The sequence below is a fragment of the Scleropages formosus genome, chromosome 6 (assembly GCF_900964775.1).
Source record: "Scleropages formosus chromosome 6, fSclFor1.1, whole genome shotgun sequence".
Classification (NCBI taxonomy): Eukaryota; Metazoa; Chordata; class Actinopteri; order Osteoglossiformes; family Osteoglossidae; genus Scleropages; species Scleropages formosus.
The window spans coordinates 6,762,466-6,782,602 of record NC_041811.1 but is presented as its reverse complement, the minus strand read 5'-3'; the positions used below and the strand labels follow the sequence as shown (position 1 = coordinate 6,782,602).

At 45.1% G+C, this 20,137-nt stretch overlaps 1 protein-coding gene across 1 annotated transcript in view; it reads left to right on the top strand.

The window, feature by feature from the left end:
• The first annotated feature begins 3,472 nt into the window (after positions 1 to 3,472).
• LOC114910726 (multiple epidermal growth factor-like domains protein 9) overlaps positions 3,473 to 20,137 on the top strand; it is a 61,071-nt gene continuing 44,406 nt past the window's right edge. The window contains exon 1 of the mRNA XM_029252990.1: positions 3,473 to 4,069. Within this exon, the coding sequence (XP_029108823.1) occupies positions 3,628 to 4,069 (442 nt within the window). The 5' untranslated portion in view covers positions 3,473 to 3,627. The remainder of the gene's footprint in view (positions 4,070 to 20,137) is intronic.

Sequence of the window (20,137 nt, the reverse complement as noted above, 5' to 3'; positions counted from 1 at the left end):
GATGACAGTGTTAAATGCTGAGCTATAGTCTACAAATAATAGCCTTGCATAGCAGTTTTTATTGCCCAGATGAGCCAGAATGGTGTGAAGTGCGTGTGATATTTTGTCTTCAGTGGATCTGTTGTGGCGGTAGGCAAACTGCAGTGGGTCCAAAGTGTCTGGGATGGTGTCCTTAATGTGTCCCAGCACCAGCCTCTCAAAGCATTTCATTGCAATGGGGGTTAGTGCCACTGGGCGATAGTCATTAAGGCAGCTCACTTTGTTTTTCTTAGGAACAGGGATAATGGTGGTGTTTTTGAAACAGGTGGGTACAGCTGAGCTTTTTAAGGTGGTGTTAAATATGTCCATGAAGATACACACACACACACACACACACACACACACACACACACACACACACACACGGTCATGGGGAGCCAGAACCTAACCTGGCAACACAGGGTGCTGGAGGGGGAGGGGACACACCCAAGACAGGATGCCAGTCTGCCGCAAGGCACCCCAAGCAGGACTCAAACCCCAGACCCACCGGAGAGCAGGACCCGGTTCAACCCGCTGCGCTACTGCACCACGGCACCCCCATCCATGAAGACAGTTACAGCCAATTACACATACAGCGCATTTGAAATTTTGCACATATTATTGGGGAAGGTTTTGGTTTAACTTGTGTTAGGTTAAAAAGTGTTGGTGTTTGTTTACTGTTTGTCCATTATTTTACTGCTACTGTTATCATTTTCCAATATTGAATTGTCATAAGTGATATCTATCTATCTATCTATCTATCTATCTGTCTAATCTAGTCTTATGCGATCTCACAATACATCCTGAAACTGCATGAGTGGAAACTCTCTGCAGCTAGTTCTACTTGTAGTTTACTTTTACAGTTACAAATCTATCCAAAATCTAAAATATCAGTTAAAGGCAGTTTTATCCACGTTCACAATTTATTTAAGATGCTATAAAACAAATTTAGGTGAGATTCTGTGTTACGTTGCGAAACGGTCTGTCATCGCCACTCTTTCGGAGCAACTACTGTACACTGTATTGTACTGTGGCGTTTACTTAAAACCTTAGTTCTTATGTCTACCGTGCGGTGGCGCTGTTGCTTAACACAAATGTGACACTGTACAGAATAATCACATTTACTGTACATTTACATTGATTCATTTAACAGACGCTTTTCTCCAAAGCGACGTACATCATATAGAAAATACAATGTGTGCATTACATTAAGAGAAAGAGAGACGTAGTTGCAGATGTGTGATTCGTAAGTACAGTTACTACTTTCCACCATATAAACCAAATCAACGATTGCGCTGTCTCATACATGATGTCATACGTGAGGTTACATCAAAAGGAGAAAACACTGTACATATTGACACATTTGTGACTGTGAAATTGTGAGATTTGTGTAATTTTGAGCAACATTAAATTCATGACTAGCTTAACATTACTGAGAATAAAAGTACTTTCTCTCCACAAACTAAATGCAAATTGTTGACCTGTTCATCCCTTAACTCCACTCCCACAGTGGGTTGAATTAAGAAAGTCCTACACTCTCCTGTGTTGCTTGAGTGCATTTTACTGCCAAGTAATGGCTGGACATTGAAACCTAGGTTGTTTTTACTAGGCAAAGGGAATGTTTTATAAAACAGTTCAGTAATGAAAATAGAATTTAAAATAAGTAATGTGGTGGGCAACATGGTAGTGCAGCGGGTAGCAATGTTTCCTCACAGCACTTGGATTCTTGGGGTGTAGGTTCAAATCCAGCTCAGTCTGTGTGGAGATTGCACATTCCCCTCATGCTTGTATGGGTTTTCTCCAGGTTCTCTGGTTTCTTTCCACAGTAAATTAATGAGTCTAAATTGCCAGTAGCATGTGTATGAAGGAAATTGGACTTACCTCCAATGTGGATGTACCCTGCATTACACCCTATGCTACCAAAATAAACTCTGGACCACTGGGATCCTGCATCAAACAAGCTTTTAGTGCATGGCCAAGTAAGTAATGTGGGAAAGGTTTAAATCTCAATTCAAAGAAACATTCATAACACAAGGACTGAACGACTGTGTATTATACATAGACATTAAATATATTTACATAACTCGTTAAACTACATGGACCCTTCATGGTTCCCAAAAATACTGCTTTATTACTGCTTTAATACTGTTAAAAGTTACTACTGCATCTTATAAAGTTGTTTTTGACAGTTTGAGTTTGTTTAGCCCTTCAGCTTCCCCAAAGCAATTTTAAGTTAAAGTTATTTACTAATTTATAAAGCTGTGTAATTTTACTGGAACAGTTTAGGGTAAGTACCTTTTAAAGGGTATTATGGCTGGCGTTCGAACCTACAACCTTTGGGTTTAAAGGCAGAAGCTCTAAGCAAACTGTCCGCTGTATATTTCTCCTATATAACTGCAATAATACACACACACACACTTTCTGAACCGCTTGTCCCATACAGGGTCGTGGGGAGCCGGAGCCTAACTCGGCAACTCAGGGCGTAAGGCTGGAGGGGGAGGGGACACACCCAGGACGGGGCACCAGGCCATCGCAAGGCACCCCAAGCAGGACTTGAAACCCAGACCCACCGGAGAGCAGGACCTGGTCCAACCCACTGCGCCACCGTGCCCCCGTACAATAATATAATAAATAATATAATTTAAAAATGTCCTATATAATTATCTTTTCATACTTGAGGTGATTGAACAGAGTTTGATAGCTGTAGTTTTACGCACAGTGAATTATATGATGATATATGATTACACTTTATTTATTTACACCTAGATTGTAACTCAGTATTTGGCTCCAGAAAACGCCTTCACACCTAGAAGCATGCTCATTTGATAAGGTGACGTATGGTGTTTTATCACAATAAATAAATAAAAAATAACCCGAGTTAGATACATGTGAGATATTCACGGTCTGGTACCTCTTATCGATGAGATTTTTTTTCTAATCTGCACCACATGAGAACATATTAAATACTTTAATAAAGCTTTTAATCTTGCAATGACCGGGTTACACATTTCTCAACGTTTAATGACCTACAATGACTCACTGAAGGAATCTAAAACAGATTTAAAATATAAAAAAACACAGTGAGTCACGGAAATTTATCGGAAACAGTGTGAGGCTATTTAACGTTTTTATTCTTAAGTAACTATTTATTCTGGGTAAACCTTTTAAAATTAAAAATACATGCAAATATTTATATTAAGCACAAAATAAGTAAACGTGTGTTTGTTGCAGATTTTAATTATTCACTTTCGATTCATCTTTAATTATTGAGGGGAATTTATTCAGACCACATTATAGTCCTATGGCTCACGTTTCATTCGATGGCGGCAGGACAAGTTCTATACATTTGTCCCGCCTTCTCTCTTACTATTGGTCAGTTCTCACATCACTCACGAGGACAACCAATTGAAATGATTGTGCTTGGAGCGAGCGCAGGGAGCAGGGGATGCTCGGCTGTCACTCGCCGTCGGGCGGCTGTGTGGAGCGGACGGCGGAACGCGGGACGTCGCTTTCCACCGCGGAGGGAACCGGACAGCGGAACTGGCGGCCGGAGCTTCACCGTCACGGTCGGCGTCCGATGGGCTTTGCACAGGGACTCCACGGAGCACCATGAAGCGGCGATCGTTAGCGATGATGATCGCGGCCCTGGCTGTGGAATTGGGTTTGTTCTTGTGTGCCGCGGGGGTCGCGCACGCTGCACCGCGGGGAGGTGACAGCAGCAGCGCCTGGACGGCCAGGAGGCACCCCCGCGAGGCCCCTGGGACCACCACGGGGCCGTCGAACGAATCGCTTCCCAATCACCTGCTGGAGGAGAAGCCGGTTGCACCTGCCGAGCCCGCGATCGCAGCGGCGGACCGCGCAGCGGCTGTCAACGTGACCGGTTTAAATGGCACGTATGTGCTGAATGCGGCAACTGTTGCGTCGCGCGCGCCCGGCGGTCCAGCTGTGAACGTCACGGCTGCACCGGCGCTCCCCCGGAGCACGAGTCAGTGGGGGGAGTCTTCATCGAGCGCGGCGGTTAAGGCGACCCTCACCACGAAAAGCCAACCAGGTGAGAGGCACCACCTCCTCCCTGGGGGGATCTTCAGGTCGACGTTAAGTAGCTTTTCATTTTTTATTCACATGTCACGTTTTGTCCGCGCGCTCGCAGCTCAGCCCTCGGTTCATCATGTCACACCCCGGTCACTCGGTAACCGAGTCGGTTGGCGGATCAGTGGGGTGTGAAAAGGTGGCCTTGCTTGTGCGTCCAGAAACAGAATAAAACAACTGTCCATAGTCTCACACACACACACACACACACACACACACACACACACACACACACACACACACACACACCTCAGTGCGACCAGAGTGCAAGTGGTGTCGACTTTGGTGTTGATGATGGTGTTGCTGTTGGTTTTGTTGCTGGTGCTGCTGACATTCAACACAACTGTTGTGTGTTCGACCACAAATCCCACCGAAAATTTGCTGCGCCTCTCAAATATAAATGTACGTGGATGTCAACCGCTTTCCAGCTGAGAGCTATAATAATAATCGTATAATCCCTTCTTTGTATTTTAATGTCCCTTACATATGATGTCCATTTTTGCAGCGCGATCGTTTTGTTATTTTAATGCAGCGGTTAATGTAATGCATTATTATTATTATTATTATTATTATTATTATTATTATTTATTATTATTATTATTATTATTATTGCTAAAGGAGATCAGGAGTGTCCACGCCGGTGACTCGAGGACCGGTTTCTCCGCGGCGCCGCAGACGGTGCGCCTTTGTCTGCACCCCCCCCCATCCCCCCGTCCCTCCTTACCCCCCACGCCTCCGGTCTCCGCTCCGGTCGCGGCGTCTCGCGGGATTGCGGGGGGTCCAGCTCACTGATCTCCAGATGCGCTCGGCCACGTTCTGGTCGTCGTCGACGTCTTGCTTCTCATATTTGCTCCCTCCATCATGCTCTTTAAAATATCAACGCGCATTAAGTTGTGCTCTGGAATTTAAATGGCCACGTTGTCAGGGGGGCTAAGCATATTAGTAATGAGTCAACCTTTCATTTTACTGCCTTTATTAATTTTGACCGTAAAAAGATATTGGGAATGACAGCGATTGTGCTGATTAATGTTTCTGCCTTTTTCTACAGTTAGTGTAGTCTCGGTGGCTGTTTAGCCAGAACGCTCAGCAGAAGAGTACTCCGGGCTGACTGCTCGTTTGCAGCATTCATATGAGTTATAGTCACGTGCCATATCTGTTTTAGACACATACCCCACACATTTTCGCAAACCCCTCTCAGAGTGGCAGTGGTCACAGTAAGTGTTGCTGGACTTTTTTTTTTAAACCTTGTGGAGTGTATGGAAATTGGTTCAGGTGTGGAGGTCTTTTTGGTCTCCATCCGGGCTGGAGATTCTCTGCTGCTGGTTATGTTCTTTCTCTAGTGCTCCTTAACAGCTGGCCCTTCCCCCAACACCTGCCTCTTGTTCTTCCTCTCTGCTCCTCCCATGTTCACATTATTCACATGCTTTTCTCCTACACCCATCCCCCATCCAGATTCCCGCTGACACACAATTAACATGTAGGTCCTTCCCCTTGGCGCAACCTGTCCTGTCTCAAACACACCTGACTCACTCTTCTTACTTGCTGGCCCTCAGCGACTTTATCTTTCGCTTTAGTTTGTTTGCAGTACGATGTTTGCGTGGGTGCAAGGGGAAAGGTCGGCTGGAGGTCACAGATGCATTTTCTCTTGGGGGGGTGTCACACATGTTTGATTGGACTTAACCCATAACCTTTCTGATTTCAGATCCATAAGAACATGATTCACATGTGTCTGCTTTGCAGGAAGCACCAGTTCGATGTAAATATGAATTGTGTACTCTGTCATTGCACAAACTGAAACTGTACCTTTCTGTTGAACTCAAACCCTCTTTGAGAATATACTGTTGCTACTTTTGGACAAGTATTATTCACCAAATGCCATTACTGGATTACAGTATAGATTTGTGCACTAAGCTAGTCACATTTATTCATTTAGCTGATACTTTTCCCTGAAGTGACTTATAATTATTTATCCGTTTCTACAGGTGGGTAATTTTACTAAAGCATTTTAGGGTATTTATACTGTATGAGGATAATGCAGTTAGATTTGAACCTGCAACCTTTGGGTCTAAAGGCAGTAGCTCTAACCACTGAACTACCGGTTGGCAGTCCTTGTGTTCATTAACCCATTTATAAGGCTAATTTCACTGTGTTAGTTCAGGGTAAGTACCTTTATCAAGACTGCAGCAGGGATTCGTACCCAGGAGGTTTAGTTATAAGGTGATCCTGTATTAGAATCAGAATCAGAATCAGAATGAGCTTTATTGCCAAGTATGTTCACACATACAAGGAATTTGTCTAGGTGACAGAAACTTCCACAGCACAGACAGGATGACAGTGACAAGACACGCTACCTGCTACCACTGCTCAAAAATCTCAAGCTGTTTTACTGAGTCCAAGGTACAACAGCAGGCCCTCAAGGAGAAGAGCATCTATGGTGTCATTGATGAAGCCTTGATGAAGCTGCTTAGTCTTAGCTGCTTTGATGTAATTAACCAGCTTTGCAAATGGGTGAAGTGATAAAGTCTGGGTTGTATAGGTCTTTCTGGATAAATCAATCTCCAAACAACCAACTACTGAACAGCCAAGCTGAACTTCTACTCATTTGAACTTCTAAATTGGACTTCAGTGAAATGTTTGGAAAGCCCAAGTTGATGTCTCACACAGAAAGTTGATGGAAGCCTCCTGCACACCAGTGCTATTTTCCAGTGGTATGAAAAAGAAAAATTACAGTGCCCAAAGTCATGTGATGAGTGCTCCCGTCCAGAGGGGGTGCCATCGATGGGTATGATATTTTCCATTGAGCGATTGGTACATAATCAAGCATTTGTGTTTTTAGCATGAGCTGTCAGCGTGTTTGGCTCCTGTGCAGTGATACAGTGAAAGGAAGGTAAACATAACCGTTAGACTGCACCATAGGCGGGAGTCGTAATTAGTGCCGGCGGGAGCTACAGGCAGCAGATCCCTCAGCATGTTGGGACATATGTGCTCTGTTCCTAACAGGTGACAGGCTGGGCTGGGTTCTGGTAAAACCCTCAAACCGTTGACAGTTTGCTGGAAAGTGGAAACAAAGGCCAAGTGGAAAGGCATCTGGGAATTAGTACACAATGCTAAATGTTAGGTGTGTTTCCGTGTGGGTGGGTGCCTCTCTGATATGATATGTGAGATACTTTATTGTCATTTTATGCAATGCAATACAACAAAATTTTGTGTTGCAGAACACTTAAGTAAGTAAGTAAATAAATAAATAAGAATTAGATTGAAACTTTGAAGTCTTTTCATGTAGCTTTTCTGATGCTAACATAACCTCGGCTTGTGGGGGAATGTATAGCCTGCTGCACCAACTGTTGTTCACAGATACACTCAATCCTTCTCCTCTGCTCTTCCCGGAGTCCTTTGTCCGATCCGCTTCTAATTTCCTCCATGTTGTTGGTAATGGTCCTGGAGGTGTCGAGGAACAGGCTTGGAAGTGCTGTCTGTACGGGATAGCCTTTAGCCGAGCACGTAGCCCGGCTCGCATCCCTGCTTCTTTCCTCTCCCTCTGCTGCCCGGCCTGCCTCGCTCCTACATCTTGCAGAAGAATACAATGAGTGCATTGCATCAAGAGAAAGAGGCTTTCCGTTCAACTCAGCCAGGCCCGGTTTCTGCTCCAACCGCTCAGCAGATCTGACTGTGTTTGCAGAGTTACTGGAAGGCAACAAGCCGTTCCAGCAGGCCGCACCCACAGTCATCGATACGCCTTATGCTTATGTGTTCCTCTGACTTGTCCCATGAGTCTCTGTGAAGTCCGCATCACCCTGGACTTAGCCATCATGATTTTTCTGTTGCAGGACCACAGTATTTATTTCCAGGTTTTCACTTATAGTTCAAAAGCTGGTGTATGTCTGGCTCAGTCTCTGTGTAGTTTAGGTGTTCTAACCATGTTTGTTTATGTGGGTTTCCACCCACAATACAAAGATATGTATGGAAGAAGACCACGATAAACCTCTGCTGTACCCCCCTGTACCATGAAAACCATGTCAGTGGTGGACTTCGACTCAATGGCACTTACCCTAACCCTTCCCTCGTTTTTAACCAGTGTTATTCCTCAGAATGCATGTGCGCGCGCACACACACGCGCGCACTTTCTGAACCGCTTGTCCCATACGGGGTCACGGGGAACCGGAGTCTAACCCGGCAACAAAGGGCATAAGGCTGGAGGGGGAGAGGACAAACCCAGGATGGGACGCCAGTCCGTCACAAGGCACCCCAAGCGGGACTCAAACCCCAGACCCACTGGAGAGCAGGACCCGGTCCAACCCACTGCGCCCCCACACCCCCCCTGTGCACACACATATACACCAATCCTCACGTAATGTGCTGGGAGGGTGTGTTTGTGCACCACTGAGACAGGTTTTGTGTTGCTCCTAAGTGGAGTTTTTTTTGCCAGTTTAAATGTCTTTGCCTGTCGCAGTTAATATCACCAGGTCACAATGATTGCACAACACCATTTGCAGTGCCACTCGAAGTCGTGTACGATGAGGTCCGCAGGGAGGTTATCGTAGGTTTTTCTATGTGTGTTTTTATATTAAAGCAGCAGGTGGTGCAGTGGCTAGAGCTACTGTCGTGCACTCAGAAGAACCAGGCTCAAATCCCCTCTCCTGCAGCTGAACCTGTAATCAAGGTACTTTCATTGAACTAATACAGCAAAAATTACTCAGCTGTATAAATGGGTAAATCAGTGTCAAATCAGATAAATGATTAAAAGTAAATACAAATATCCTTTACCCAAGTCAGGATAGCAGGAAATCAGTTAATTAATTTCACTGATTCTTTACAGCTGCATTAGAATATACTTATGGTTCTGGCTTCTCTAAATTAATCCAAGCACATCCCACTGAGAGCAGCTGTTATTTTGCTTGTTTGAATTTGTGTGGCATTAATTTGAAAGGGTTATACTCAACAGCTGGCTGGTATCTGCCCAGGGAATCAGATTTTGACCCATCTCTGAGTCCCCTGGGAAAGTGTGTGAAGGAACCTCTGCTTTATGACAACATTATGGTAATATTCCTCATGCACAGCACCAATATTTCTTTTTTATTTAATTCTTCTGGGGCTGGACTGGAAAGCCTGCACACACATTTGTCTCCTGGAGTCAGGGCCTGTTGCACTGAAGGTTTAGCAACTGGTGAGGACCCTGTGCCATTCACTTTGACCAGGGATGTGCAAGTCAGAGGTTACTTTCTGAAATCTATTTTATATAATGCTTGTATTCAAAGTGGCTCAAACTGCTTACAGTGATTAGTCCTCATATGCAGCAGGGTAATTTTTACTGTGTCAGTTATATTTATTTAACAGACACTTTTCATCAAAGATGCTTCAGATGAATTCTATGTAGTGTTATCAGCCCACACACCTTATTCACCATGGTGACTTACACTGCTAGATACACTACATTACTCATCCATACATCAGTGGAACACACTCTCTCTGTCACTCACACACTTCAGGTGAACCTGAACAGCATGTCTTTGGACTGTGGGAGGAAACCAGAGCACCCAGAGGAAACTCACACAGACACAGGGAGAACATGCAAACTCCACACAGACTGAGCAGGGATTGAACCCATGTCCTCTCACATCACAGAGGCACTATGAAACAGCAGTGCTGCTCACTGTGCTACCATGCTACCAGTTCAGGATAAGTACCTTGATCAAGGGTACTACAGCAGGAGTAATGATTCAAACCCATATCCTTTGACTGGAAGGTGGCAGCTGTAACCACTATGCCACCCGCAACCCCCAAGGGTTAGTGTAACTGTCCATCTTGAGCCACTCTTCACTGCATGGCACAGTGTTGTTCCTTCAGCTCAAGGCAGATGACCCCACGCAGAGCTGTTTATTCATAATGATGGGCAAAGCAAAACCAAAACAAAGTGACAAAAAGCAAAGTTCTCTTCTTGTTTTAGGTTCTCCTTTCTGGTCAGGGAAGGTACATGGTATCTTCCCCTTTCTCAATGATGGGAGAGAACATGTGAGAACATTTCATTCCCCCAACACCAATCTTTTATTGAATATCATTAAAGTTACCTCAGCTATGAATGAACAATAAACAGTGAGCAGTAACAGAAATAAATCTCCAAACATAATAAAACTCTAAGCACATCAAACAAACTCCAACTCACGTTATAAACGTTCAGAAATTATGACAGATGCTAGTGATAGTTTTAGTGATGACTAGAGATCTTCATTGCAAACAAGCCTAAACCAAAATCCAAAACCCATCAATCACATCTGACAGAAAATATAAAATTATAAGAAAATGTAACAAATATAACATAGGGTTTCAAAAGATCCAGAAGATAAGTGATTAAAATCCAGTCTGTTCTCAACCTACAGGTGGCATAGTGGTTTGAGTTCACACCTTGCAGAAAAAAAGTTGTTCAAATCCCACCTCCCACTGTAGTACTTTTGATTCAGCTGTTTACCCTGAATTATTACAGTGAAACTACCGATGAATAAATGGATAAATCATTGTAAATAACTTTTTAAGTCATTTTGGCTAATAGGTGTAAATATTAGATGTGTCTGATCTTCACCCTGCTAGGCTCTGGAAACACTTTGCATTTCTCATACAGCTTGTCATCATTTTCAAAAGCCACTCTAAAAACATCAAAACAGCATTCATACACAAAGTAAATAAATATACAGATATTAAAACACAAGTTTAAAGAGTAGTGAAGCAGCCAGCAGAGGATCTAAGGGTCACCCCTCCTGCAAAGTGGTTGCCCTGGGCAACCCTGCTGTTCTTTGGAGCAGTTTGGCTTGTGGCCACTGCTGCTAAGCACAGTGGTTAAGGAACTGGCCTTCTGGTTAAGGCAGTAGAAGTGTGACCGAAAGATTGCGGGTGGAGTCTCGGCACATGCCTGAGTTTCATATCCCACCTGTGATAACTGCACCTGATATTTTTTATGCAGTTTTCATCATTGAGGAGGAGGAGGAACAGTGTTCATTGAAACTACACTGGCATCCAATGGCTCACAAGCATTTCAAATCTAATTAAACACTGCATGGGAGTGTGAGGGATTTAACATTTAGCACATCAACTGCTCCTCCTCCACAGAACTGATAATGGTGCCCCCTCAGCAGCTTGTTCACCACACATCTGCCAAGTTTTCATGCTGCAAAGACTTCTGGGATGGGAACGATTGCGGACTCACAGGCCTGGCTTTGAGGTCTCGGGCCACAGCCACTCCCCTCTCCCTCCGACCCCCACAAGATGGGCATGACAGCCGGGAAAGTTGCCCTGTTTGTCTTTGGTCTTCGCTCTCCGAGATACCCATTATTTCAGTGTTCTTTCGTAGCCTGGAAAATATTTCGGATGGAGGAGTGCTGATTGGCTGTTTACCACTGTTGGCCTTTTGTTCTTCGTTTTCTCCTCCTCCTCCTCATCCCGGTTCAGCAGGGAAGGGCTTCATCTGCCTTCTTGCTGCTCTCTCAGTTTAATGAAGATCAGTGGGATTAACATGCAAACTTGTCCCTGTGAAGGGCAGGTGGAGGTGATGAAGAGACTTGTTAAGTGCAATGGGGAATGTTGCGTCTGTCGAGTTTCTCTTGTCGCCAATGGCAACGAGTATACAGCCGCTGTGCCCTTTAACCTCAGTGAAACCCTGCATTTTTGTGACACAGAAACCACCATTCCCCTCCTCATAAGCTCTAGAGAAGCCCATCCAATTTTAGCAGGATCGAGGAGGTGGTGTGACCAGGCATGTGATGGTATGAGGTGGTCTTAACAAGATTTTATTAAAAATATAAAAACAAGCCATGAAACAAATACATAAATAAAATGTAAAAAGGAGCATTAAGCAGTATCTGCATCCATACCAGAGAGTTTTGTAGAATCCCCACACTGACCCTCACCAATCAGGTGTGGCCATCCCAGAAGTGGGCATGGCCAAAATCCTACTTACCACAGTGGCATATTCTTTCTGGGCAAACACTAGGCTACTGGATGCCCTTTTCAGTAATTAACTTTTCCCCCAGTGAAATCGACCACGTTGGTCCTGAGGAGGCATCACTGCAGCTGGTCCAGCTCCGTCCTCCCCTGTCTGAACATGTCCCTCAACTAGGGCATTTTCTCAGTGATCGACCTGACTATCCTTCAATGTGTTGAAAGGATTGTGGACCCCCCCAGCGCTCCACACTGAGCATGTTAGACTGCTAATGGCTATAATAGAGGGAGTAAATGCTGTCTCTGAAGACACCCTAGCTGGGTTTTGGTCACACCATTAGCATTGATTCATTCGCATGGGTTTCACAGGCACGTGTCTCCACGAGACACTTCACCTCTCTGTAGACTGGCTTGGTGGTTTATGCTGTTGATGGTGATGGCGCCTTGAAAATGACAGGTCTCCACCCTATTCCTACTGGCGGTACAAAAAAAGTGAAAAGGATGCTAGGAAATAACCTGCGCAACACAGGTCTGCTATCGTCCGTCATCTCTCGTTGAACACTTTTGACTTACTTTGTTGCATCCAGAAGTCACCTGGGGTGCTTGGCCCTGTGGCAAGGATTGTAGCAATAACTTAAGATTTAACTTTGTTTTATTTTTCCTTTTGGCCTGGAGCACAGAGAAAGAAGGTACTTTTTCCACGTTGCATTCATCACAACAGAAATATCCATCAGTATGAGCCTTTCCTGTTTGTCTGAAATCAGTAATCTTGTTTTTTTTTAATTCATTTAGCTCATAAATTTCTGCAGTACATCTGTACACTAAGTTACTTACACTGATTTATGCATTTATGGCTGGCTAATATTTATAGTACTCCTGTATCATTTCAGGGGTACTAAATGAGTAGATCAAGTGTACTATAGCAGGAGGTGGAATATGAACACATTTGAGTGCAAAAATACAACTGCAAGCTACCATTTATACATCAGTTACCATCTACATCTTCCCAGACATTTGACCTCTTTTGCACCAATGTGCACTGCTGGATACTGGGACAAACAGAGTGGAGACCAAAGTCCTTCACTCTGTCCTTCAGGTTCATCATGCGAAAAAATATGACCAATCCTGGGTTAATAGTGGGATTTTCCAGCATTCTGTATTCCTACCCATGTACATTACAAGTTGTGCTCTTTTGTTTCCAGACAGCACTCTGAGTGGTTACAGTAAAGGACACAGTGTACACAGTGTACCTTTTACTCAATTGTGCAATGATACACTGACAAACACATTAGTCACACTCAATACCTGAGAGACCTGCAGCATAGAACTCCACCTCAGGCTGGACACCTCCAGGCTTGGAAGTCTAATATTGCGACTGAGCTGGTTTCTTCTGAAGGGATAGGAGATGAAAATGTTTCTTGAGGTGATGGCACAATGTGGTTGAACGGGGGTGTTGAAGACTAGTTAGGGATTAGCCTGCTGTGCCAGATTTGAAAGGTTCCTCTACTCGGGGGCAGCAGGTAGCAGGTGAGTCACCACCTTTAGATCCTAAGGTTGCAGGTTTTATTTCCTCTTCCTGTTTGTAGTGCCCTTCAGCACAGTTTTTGCCCTGCATTGATCCAGAAAAGAAATTATACAGCTGTATAAATGGGTAAATTGTGGTAAGTCCTGTTGGACAAAAACATTAGCTAAATGAATAAATGTAAATGATCAATGGACAAAAACAGAGAAAGACTGGCTTAGCCACCCTACTTGTTATATACTGAATGCAGAGAACGCCTGGTTTGAGGGCAGAGCTGTTCCATGCCAAGCTCCCTGCCAAGTGGGTGTGGCTAGAAGCACAGTAGAGAAGGGGGACAACCTAACCACATTCTGGGGTGGATTTCCCTGCAGGGAAGGTGGGATGGGCAGGGTGATGGCGGAAAGAATAATGACAAAAGGAGAAAGAATGACGTTTGCAGAGCCTGGAGTAACACAACCTGGTTCAGGATGGATTGCAGCCACTGGAGCTGAATGGACGCAGGCTGTTGCTGTGTCAGTGGGCCAGGCATTCTTGCTGTGATGACTAATGAGATAAGAGCTCTTTAGCATTCAGTCGTATGACTCCAAGCTGGGTGATGCATAAGCTCTACATTCCTATGCACTCTTAACCTATGAGCAGCAGGTCTGGGAAGGTCAGGGCAGGTAAGATTGGAAAGCAGGGACAGGCTCATTTCTTGAAGGTTTGAAAGGCACGCAATCATTAAATCAAATTACTTTTAGGACATGGAAAGAAAGAATGTATTCATTGGTAAACTGAGTGCAAAATTATGAATGTTTCGGTAAAAATGAATGAAAACTTTAGAAACACTCCAGACCTATTTATTATTCTCTAATAAAGACTGAGAGTTGTTGGTTTGATACTTCATCTGGTTGTGATCCATGTTGTAGATCTTGCTGTTGTTTTGTTGGCTTTGGTGCTGCTGGTTGTTCCTGTTGTTATTGATGATGCTGCTCTTAAAGCCTCAGTGAACCATCAGGGAGGTGACCACAATGGTGAAAACATGGCTTGATGCCCCATGAACCTAGTGATCCGTAGATAGTCTGTACAGGAGATAAACTTTCACATCAGTGCAGATAACCATTGCATTTCTGTGTGTCCCATCAGGCCTCGGCATGTCCAAGCTTTGGGAGAGGGAATTGAAGCCTTCTGGCAACTGCTGTCAGTTTTCCTGAAGTATTCGGTGAAGGAAGGTGGAAGTCAAAATCCTGAAGGAATTTGATTATTTCAAAACTGTTTCCATGGCAGGGAATATCTGCTTGCAGTTTGACAGGTTTGTGAAGACCTGAGTCTTCTTCCTCAGTCATTTGTATCTATAGATACTAATTTTGTGAGCTTGCATGTTTTCAACAACAACACTGTTGTGGTTACCATCTGAGGCCTGTGTACTCATTGCTGATACATTGTGTAAGTGCATTATGGGAGATTGGTGGGGCTAAATTACAGCAGAGTTATGTAGGCTGGCCTTCTGTGATGGAGGTCATCACTTAGAAAAAAGCATATTTCTTTCTGTCTGGCTGTAAGGTCTTTAGTTTCAAGCCATGTCCATTTGCCCCTTTAAGCCAACAGGTAAAGTGTATGTGCGTGCATACTTGCGTGCGTGTGTGCGTGCGTGTCTGTATACGTGTATACATACGGTGCCTTAGAACACTGATGGGTGTGGACCATCTTGCAGCCCTGGGTGATAGCAAGTCAGCACTCGCAAAAGATTTTGTAACGGTTGCTTAATTGAAGTTATGTAATGTTCTTTCTGTGATCCGGAGCTTTCAGACCGGTGTTGAGACCCAAGTGATCTGAGCATGAGTGACAACACACCAAGCTGATCATTGCAAACTAAAGCAGGTGATATCTCAGGTAGCATGGCAGTAAGAGAACTGGATTTTCAACTGCAAGGTTGACAGTTCAAGTGCCACTAACAGTCCTGCTGTGGTACTTAATGTTAGTTGACATCAGTGGGGCACTGGGTAGCAAAGATGTTTGAACTGACATCTTACAATCAAAGGACCCAGAATCAAATCACCACTCTTACTGCAATACCCTTGATAAAGGTAATTACAGTGAAATGGTACAGTGACAATGACCTAGCAGTATAAATAGGTAGTTCACTGTAAAGTAGATTAGTATACTAAGCAAGCATTATAAGTCATATTGAAGAAAAGAGTCAGATGAATAATGGCTATAATAACAATGATCTATTACTTTGGTAAAATATCCAACTCATAAATTTCATTACCATGTAAAGCTGTGACCTGTACAAGACGTTGTCTTTGGAAGTGACTGGTAAGAAAATATTTTAATGTAATAAAAGATCAGGTGTAAAAGCATGCAGTGAATCTCATTTGACAAAGGGAGTGTGTGATGAGTCAGACTGGATCCAATGCCCTACTGCCCCTAAAGCACCAGTTAGGCTTCATTACCACAGCATGAAGACTCCATGAAGTCCTCTTTGAAATTTAGCTTCTTTCCTCTTAATTTCACTGGATAATTATGATTTTCTGTCAAGGTTTCTTCAGAATGGTGCAAACTATCTTATATTTGACCATGTAACTGAGTGTATCATTATAATGCCTCCATTTTATAGCTGAAAAATCATTAAACCTGACTGATTTATCTGAGACTGTGGCATCTCATTCAGAAAGAAAGTGCTCCTTTTCTAAAAGGCCTTTGAAATGCATGAGGTGATAAATAAAACTTTCTTTTTATGACACTCTGACCTGAACTGCACACTGTTATCAGTAATGCAATAACAGCATGGGGCCTTTTTAATAGCAGACGCTGCAAAACACGGTCATCGAGCCCCAAAGCAATATGATAATACTTCTGAATGATGAACCTGGAGCTACAGAAAGGTATTTTTCAAGAGTGAGACGTTCACTAGGAATAGTCAGAAGAATGTAATATTATCTTTGAAAGCCCTCAGAAGAGATATATCTTGATTGGCCACTGGTTGCTTTGTGGATACAGGGGAATTTAATTGGACTGAATTAGACTAGGTTGAGAGGGCATGGTGATGCGCCGAGCTTGGCTGGGTTCTGCTCTCTGGTGGGTCTGGGGTTCGAGTCCTGCTTGGGGTGCCTTGCGATGGACTGGCATCCAGTCCGGGGTGTGTCCCCTCCCCTCCAGCCTTGCTACCTATGTTGCTGGGTTAGGCTCCGGGTTGCTGTGACCCTGCTTGGGATAAGCGGTTTCAGACAGTGTGTGCGTGTGTGCGTGCGTGTGTATGCGTGTGTGTGCGTGTGTGTGTGTGTCTGTGTGTGTAGACTAGGTTGGCTAGACCAGAGACCCATCAGGACTGGCCACTGGATCAACTTGGTGAAATGCAATTGGATAGTGAGGGCAGAAGTGGTATGGGAGGTCTGCTGGAGGCGTTTCTGTTCACCTGTGTTTTCAGTGAAGCACTTTCAACACCTTCATCTAGTAAATGAGACTTGGTAATATTGGAACGACTGCCTTTGGTGTTAGAGGTTGCAGATTCGAATCCCACTTCCAGCTGTAGTACTCTTGATTAATGTACTTGCTCTAAGTTCCTCCAGTAAAATTATCTAGTTGTATCAATGGGTAAATAACTGTTAGTAGCCTAACACTGCAAGTTGCTTTGGTGAAGGAGTGTCAGCTAAATGAGTAAATGTAAACCTGTGAGGCCCACTGTATACAGCATGCAGCCCAGTCCTGCCCTTGATCATTGTGTGGGGAAAAAAACAAAATATTTCAACTTTAAACAGAACAAAACTGACTTCAATAAGGGAAATTGGAGAATGAATTGCCAACTGACCTTCCATATTAAATACACACACACACACACACACACACATTTTCGGAACCGCTCATCCCATACGGGGTCACGGGGAACCGGAGCCTACCCGGCAACACAGGGCGTAAGGCCGGAGGGGGAGGGAACACACCCAGGACGGGACGCCAGTCCGTCACAAGGCACCCCAAGCGGGACTTGAACCCCAGACCCACTGGAGAGCAGGACCTGGTCCAACCCACTGCGCCCCCTCCATGTTAAATAATGGTTATTTTTTGTCTGTTCGGTCCATTTTCTAACACAGAGCAGTTTAACAAAAATGTTAAGGCAAAATTAATGTCAACTGCTGTGAAATATAAACACTGTGAGAAGTATTTGGTAGGATCAGTAATGTCCTGTGCAGAAGCTCATACTCAGCTGTGTCTAGTTCTCAGGTAACAATAAATTATAAATGTCCACAGAGGTCCTGGGCACCGTTAAACCACCCTCTCAGGACAAGGGTAGATTCAGTTCCTCTGGCCCCATACCGCCCTTTGGCCTGGGATGCTTCTTTTAGCAGGCATGACTTGCTATGTTAAATTCTCAAGCGTTTGACTTGTTGTAGGCACTTTCTGCAGGTGCTTGCCAGACTTGTGCGGCACAGATCACGGTTCACCTTTGGACCATGACAATTACCATTCTCAAGTGTTTTAGAAGTGACATGAACTTGTTTTTCTACATACCACTATCTCACGCATTTGTTCTCTTTTTAAGTGCACAGGGTGGCAGAGGCAATGACGCTCCTGCTTTGTTATCAGGTTACATATTCCAGTTTCATGTTAGCTGCCCGCTCATGAAGTTCATAATACAGTAACAGCTTGCCCTACGTCGTTTTGTGTTGCATCGATTTCGACTTTACGTCGATTTTTCTGTAAAATTTATATAGAAAAATACTTTTCATCTTCAGTCGGCTGACGCGGCTTTACGTCGGTCAGCCGAAAATATTAAAAATTGTTAAAAACTTAAAAATCACTTAAAAACAATAAAAAAGTGTAAAATCAAAAAAATAAACGTTAAAATATATAAAAGAATATACTGTAATCTTTAAAATCATTTGAAAGCTTAAAAAAAAAAAAAAATTGTCTTATTTACCGCCACCTTAATGTGGTGGAGGGGTTTGAGTGCCTGAATGATCTCAGGAGCTATATTGCCTGGGGCTATACGCCCCTGGTAGGGTCTCCTATGGCAAACAGGTCCTGGGTGACAGATGAGACAAAGCGCAGTTCAAAACCCCCTTATGACCATAAAATCAAGGTTCTCGTTTACCCCGCCCGGTATGGGGTCACCGGGGCCCCACCCTGGAGCCACGAGCATGCGAGCGTGTGGTGGCCAGGTCTATGCCCACGGGGCCTGGCCGGGCTCAGCCTGAAGCCAAGATGTGGAGCCACTCTTTGGTGGGCTCACCACCTGCCGGAGAGGCCGTAAGGGGCCGGTACATTGTGATTTGGGCGGTAGTCGGGGCCGAGTGCCCAGCCAACCCAAACCTCGGGCGCAACTCTGGCTTTTGGGACTTGGAATGTCACCTCACTGGCGGGAAGGAGCCTGAGCTAGTGCAGGAGGTTGAGAGATACCGTCTAGATATAGTCGGGCTCACTTCCACTCACAGCTTGGGTTCTGGAACCACTCTCCTCGATCGAGGGTGAACTCTCCACTATTCTGGCGTTGCCCAAGGTGAGAGGCGGCAGGCTGGTGTGGGCTTATTAATAGCCCCCCAGTTTAGCCGCCATGTGTTGGAGTCTACCCCGGTGAATGAGAGGGTCGTCTCCCTGCGCCTTCAGGTCAGGGAACGGTCTCTCACTGTCGTTTGTACTTATGCGCCTGGCGGCAGCGCAGAGTACCCGGCCTTCTTAGAGTCCCTGGGGGGCGTGCTGGAAAGCGCTCCCACTGGGGACTCTGTCGTTCTACTGGGGGACTTTAATGCCCACGTGGGCAGCGACAGTGATACCTAGAGGGGCGTGATTGGGAGGAACGGCCTCCCTGATCTGAACCTGAGTGATGAGTTGTTATTGGATTTCTGTGCTAGTCACGGTTTGTCCATAACAAACACCATGTTCATGCATAAGGGTGTCCATCAGTGCACTTGGCACCAGGACACCCTAGGTTGGAGGTCGATGATCGACTTTGTAGTCGTTTCTTCTGATCTTCGGCCATATGTCTTGGACACTCGGGTGAAGAGAGGGGCTGAGCTGTTAACTGATCACCACCTGGTGGTGAGTTGGATTCGATGGCGGGGGAAAAAGCTGGACAGACCTGGCAGGCCCAAACGCATAGTGAGGGTCTGTTGGGAGCATTTGGCGGAGGCCCCTGTCAGAGAGGTCTTCAACTCCCACCTCCGACAGAGCTTCAACCAGGTCCCGAGGGAGACTGGGGACATTGAGTCCGAATGGACTATGTTCCACACCTCTATTGTCGGGGCGGCGGTTCGGAGCTGCGGCCATAAAGTCTCCGGCGCCTGTCGCGGCGGCAATCCCCGAACACGGTGGTGGACACCGGATGTAAGGGATACCATCAAGCTGAAGAAGGAGTTCTATCGGGCCTGGCTGGCTCATGGGACTCCTGAAGCAGCTGACGGGTACCGGCGGGCCAGACGGAACGTGGCTCTGACAGTCGCCGCGGCAAAAACTCGGGCCTGGGAGGAGTTCGGGGAGGCCATGGAGGAAGACTTTCCGTCGGCCTCAGAGAGATTCTGGCAAACCGTCCAGCGACTCGGAAGGGGGAAGCAGTGTTCCGCCAACACTGTTAACAGTGGAAGTGGTGCACTGCTGACCTCAACTGAG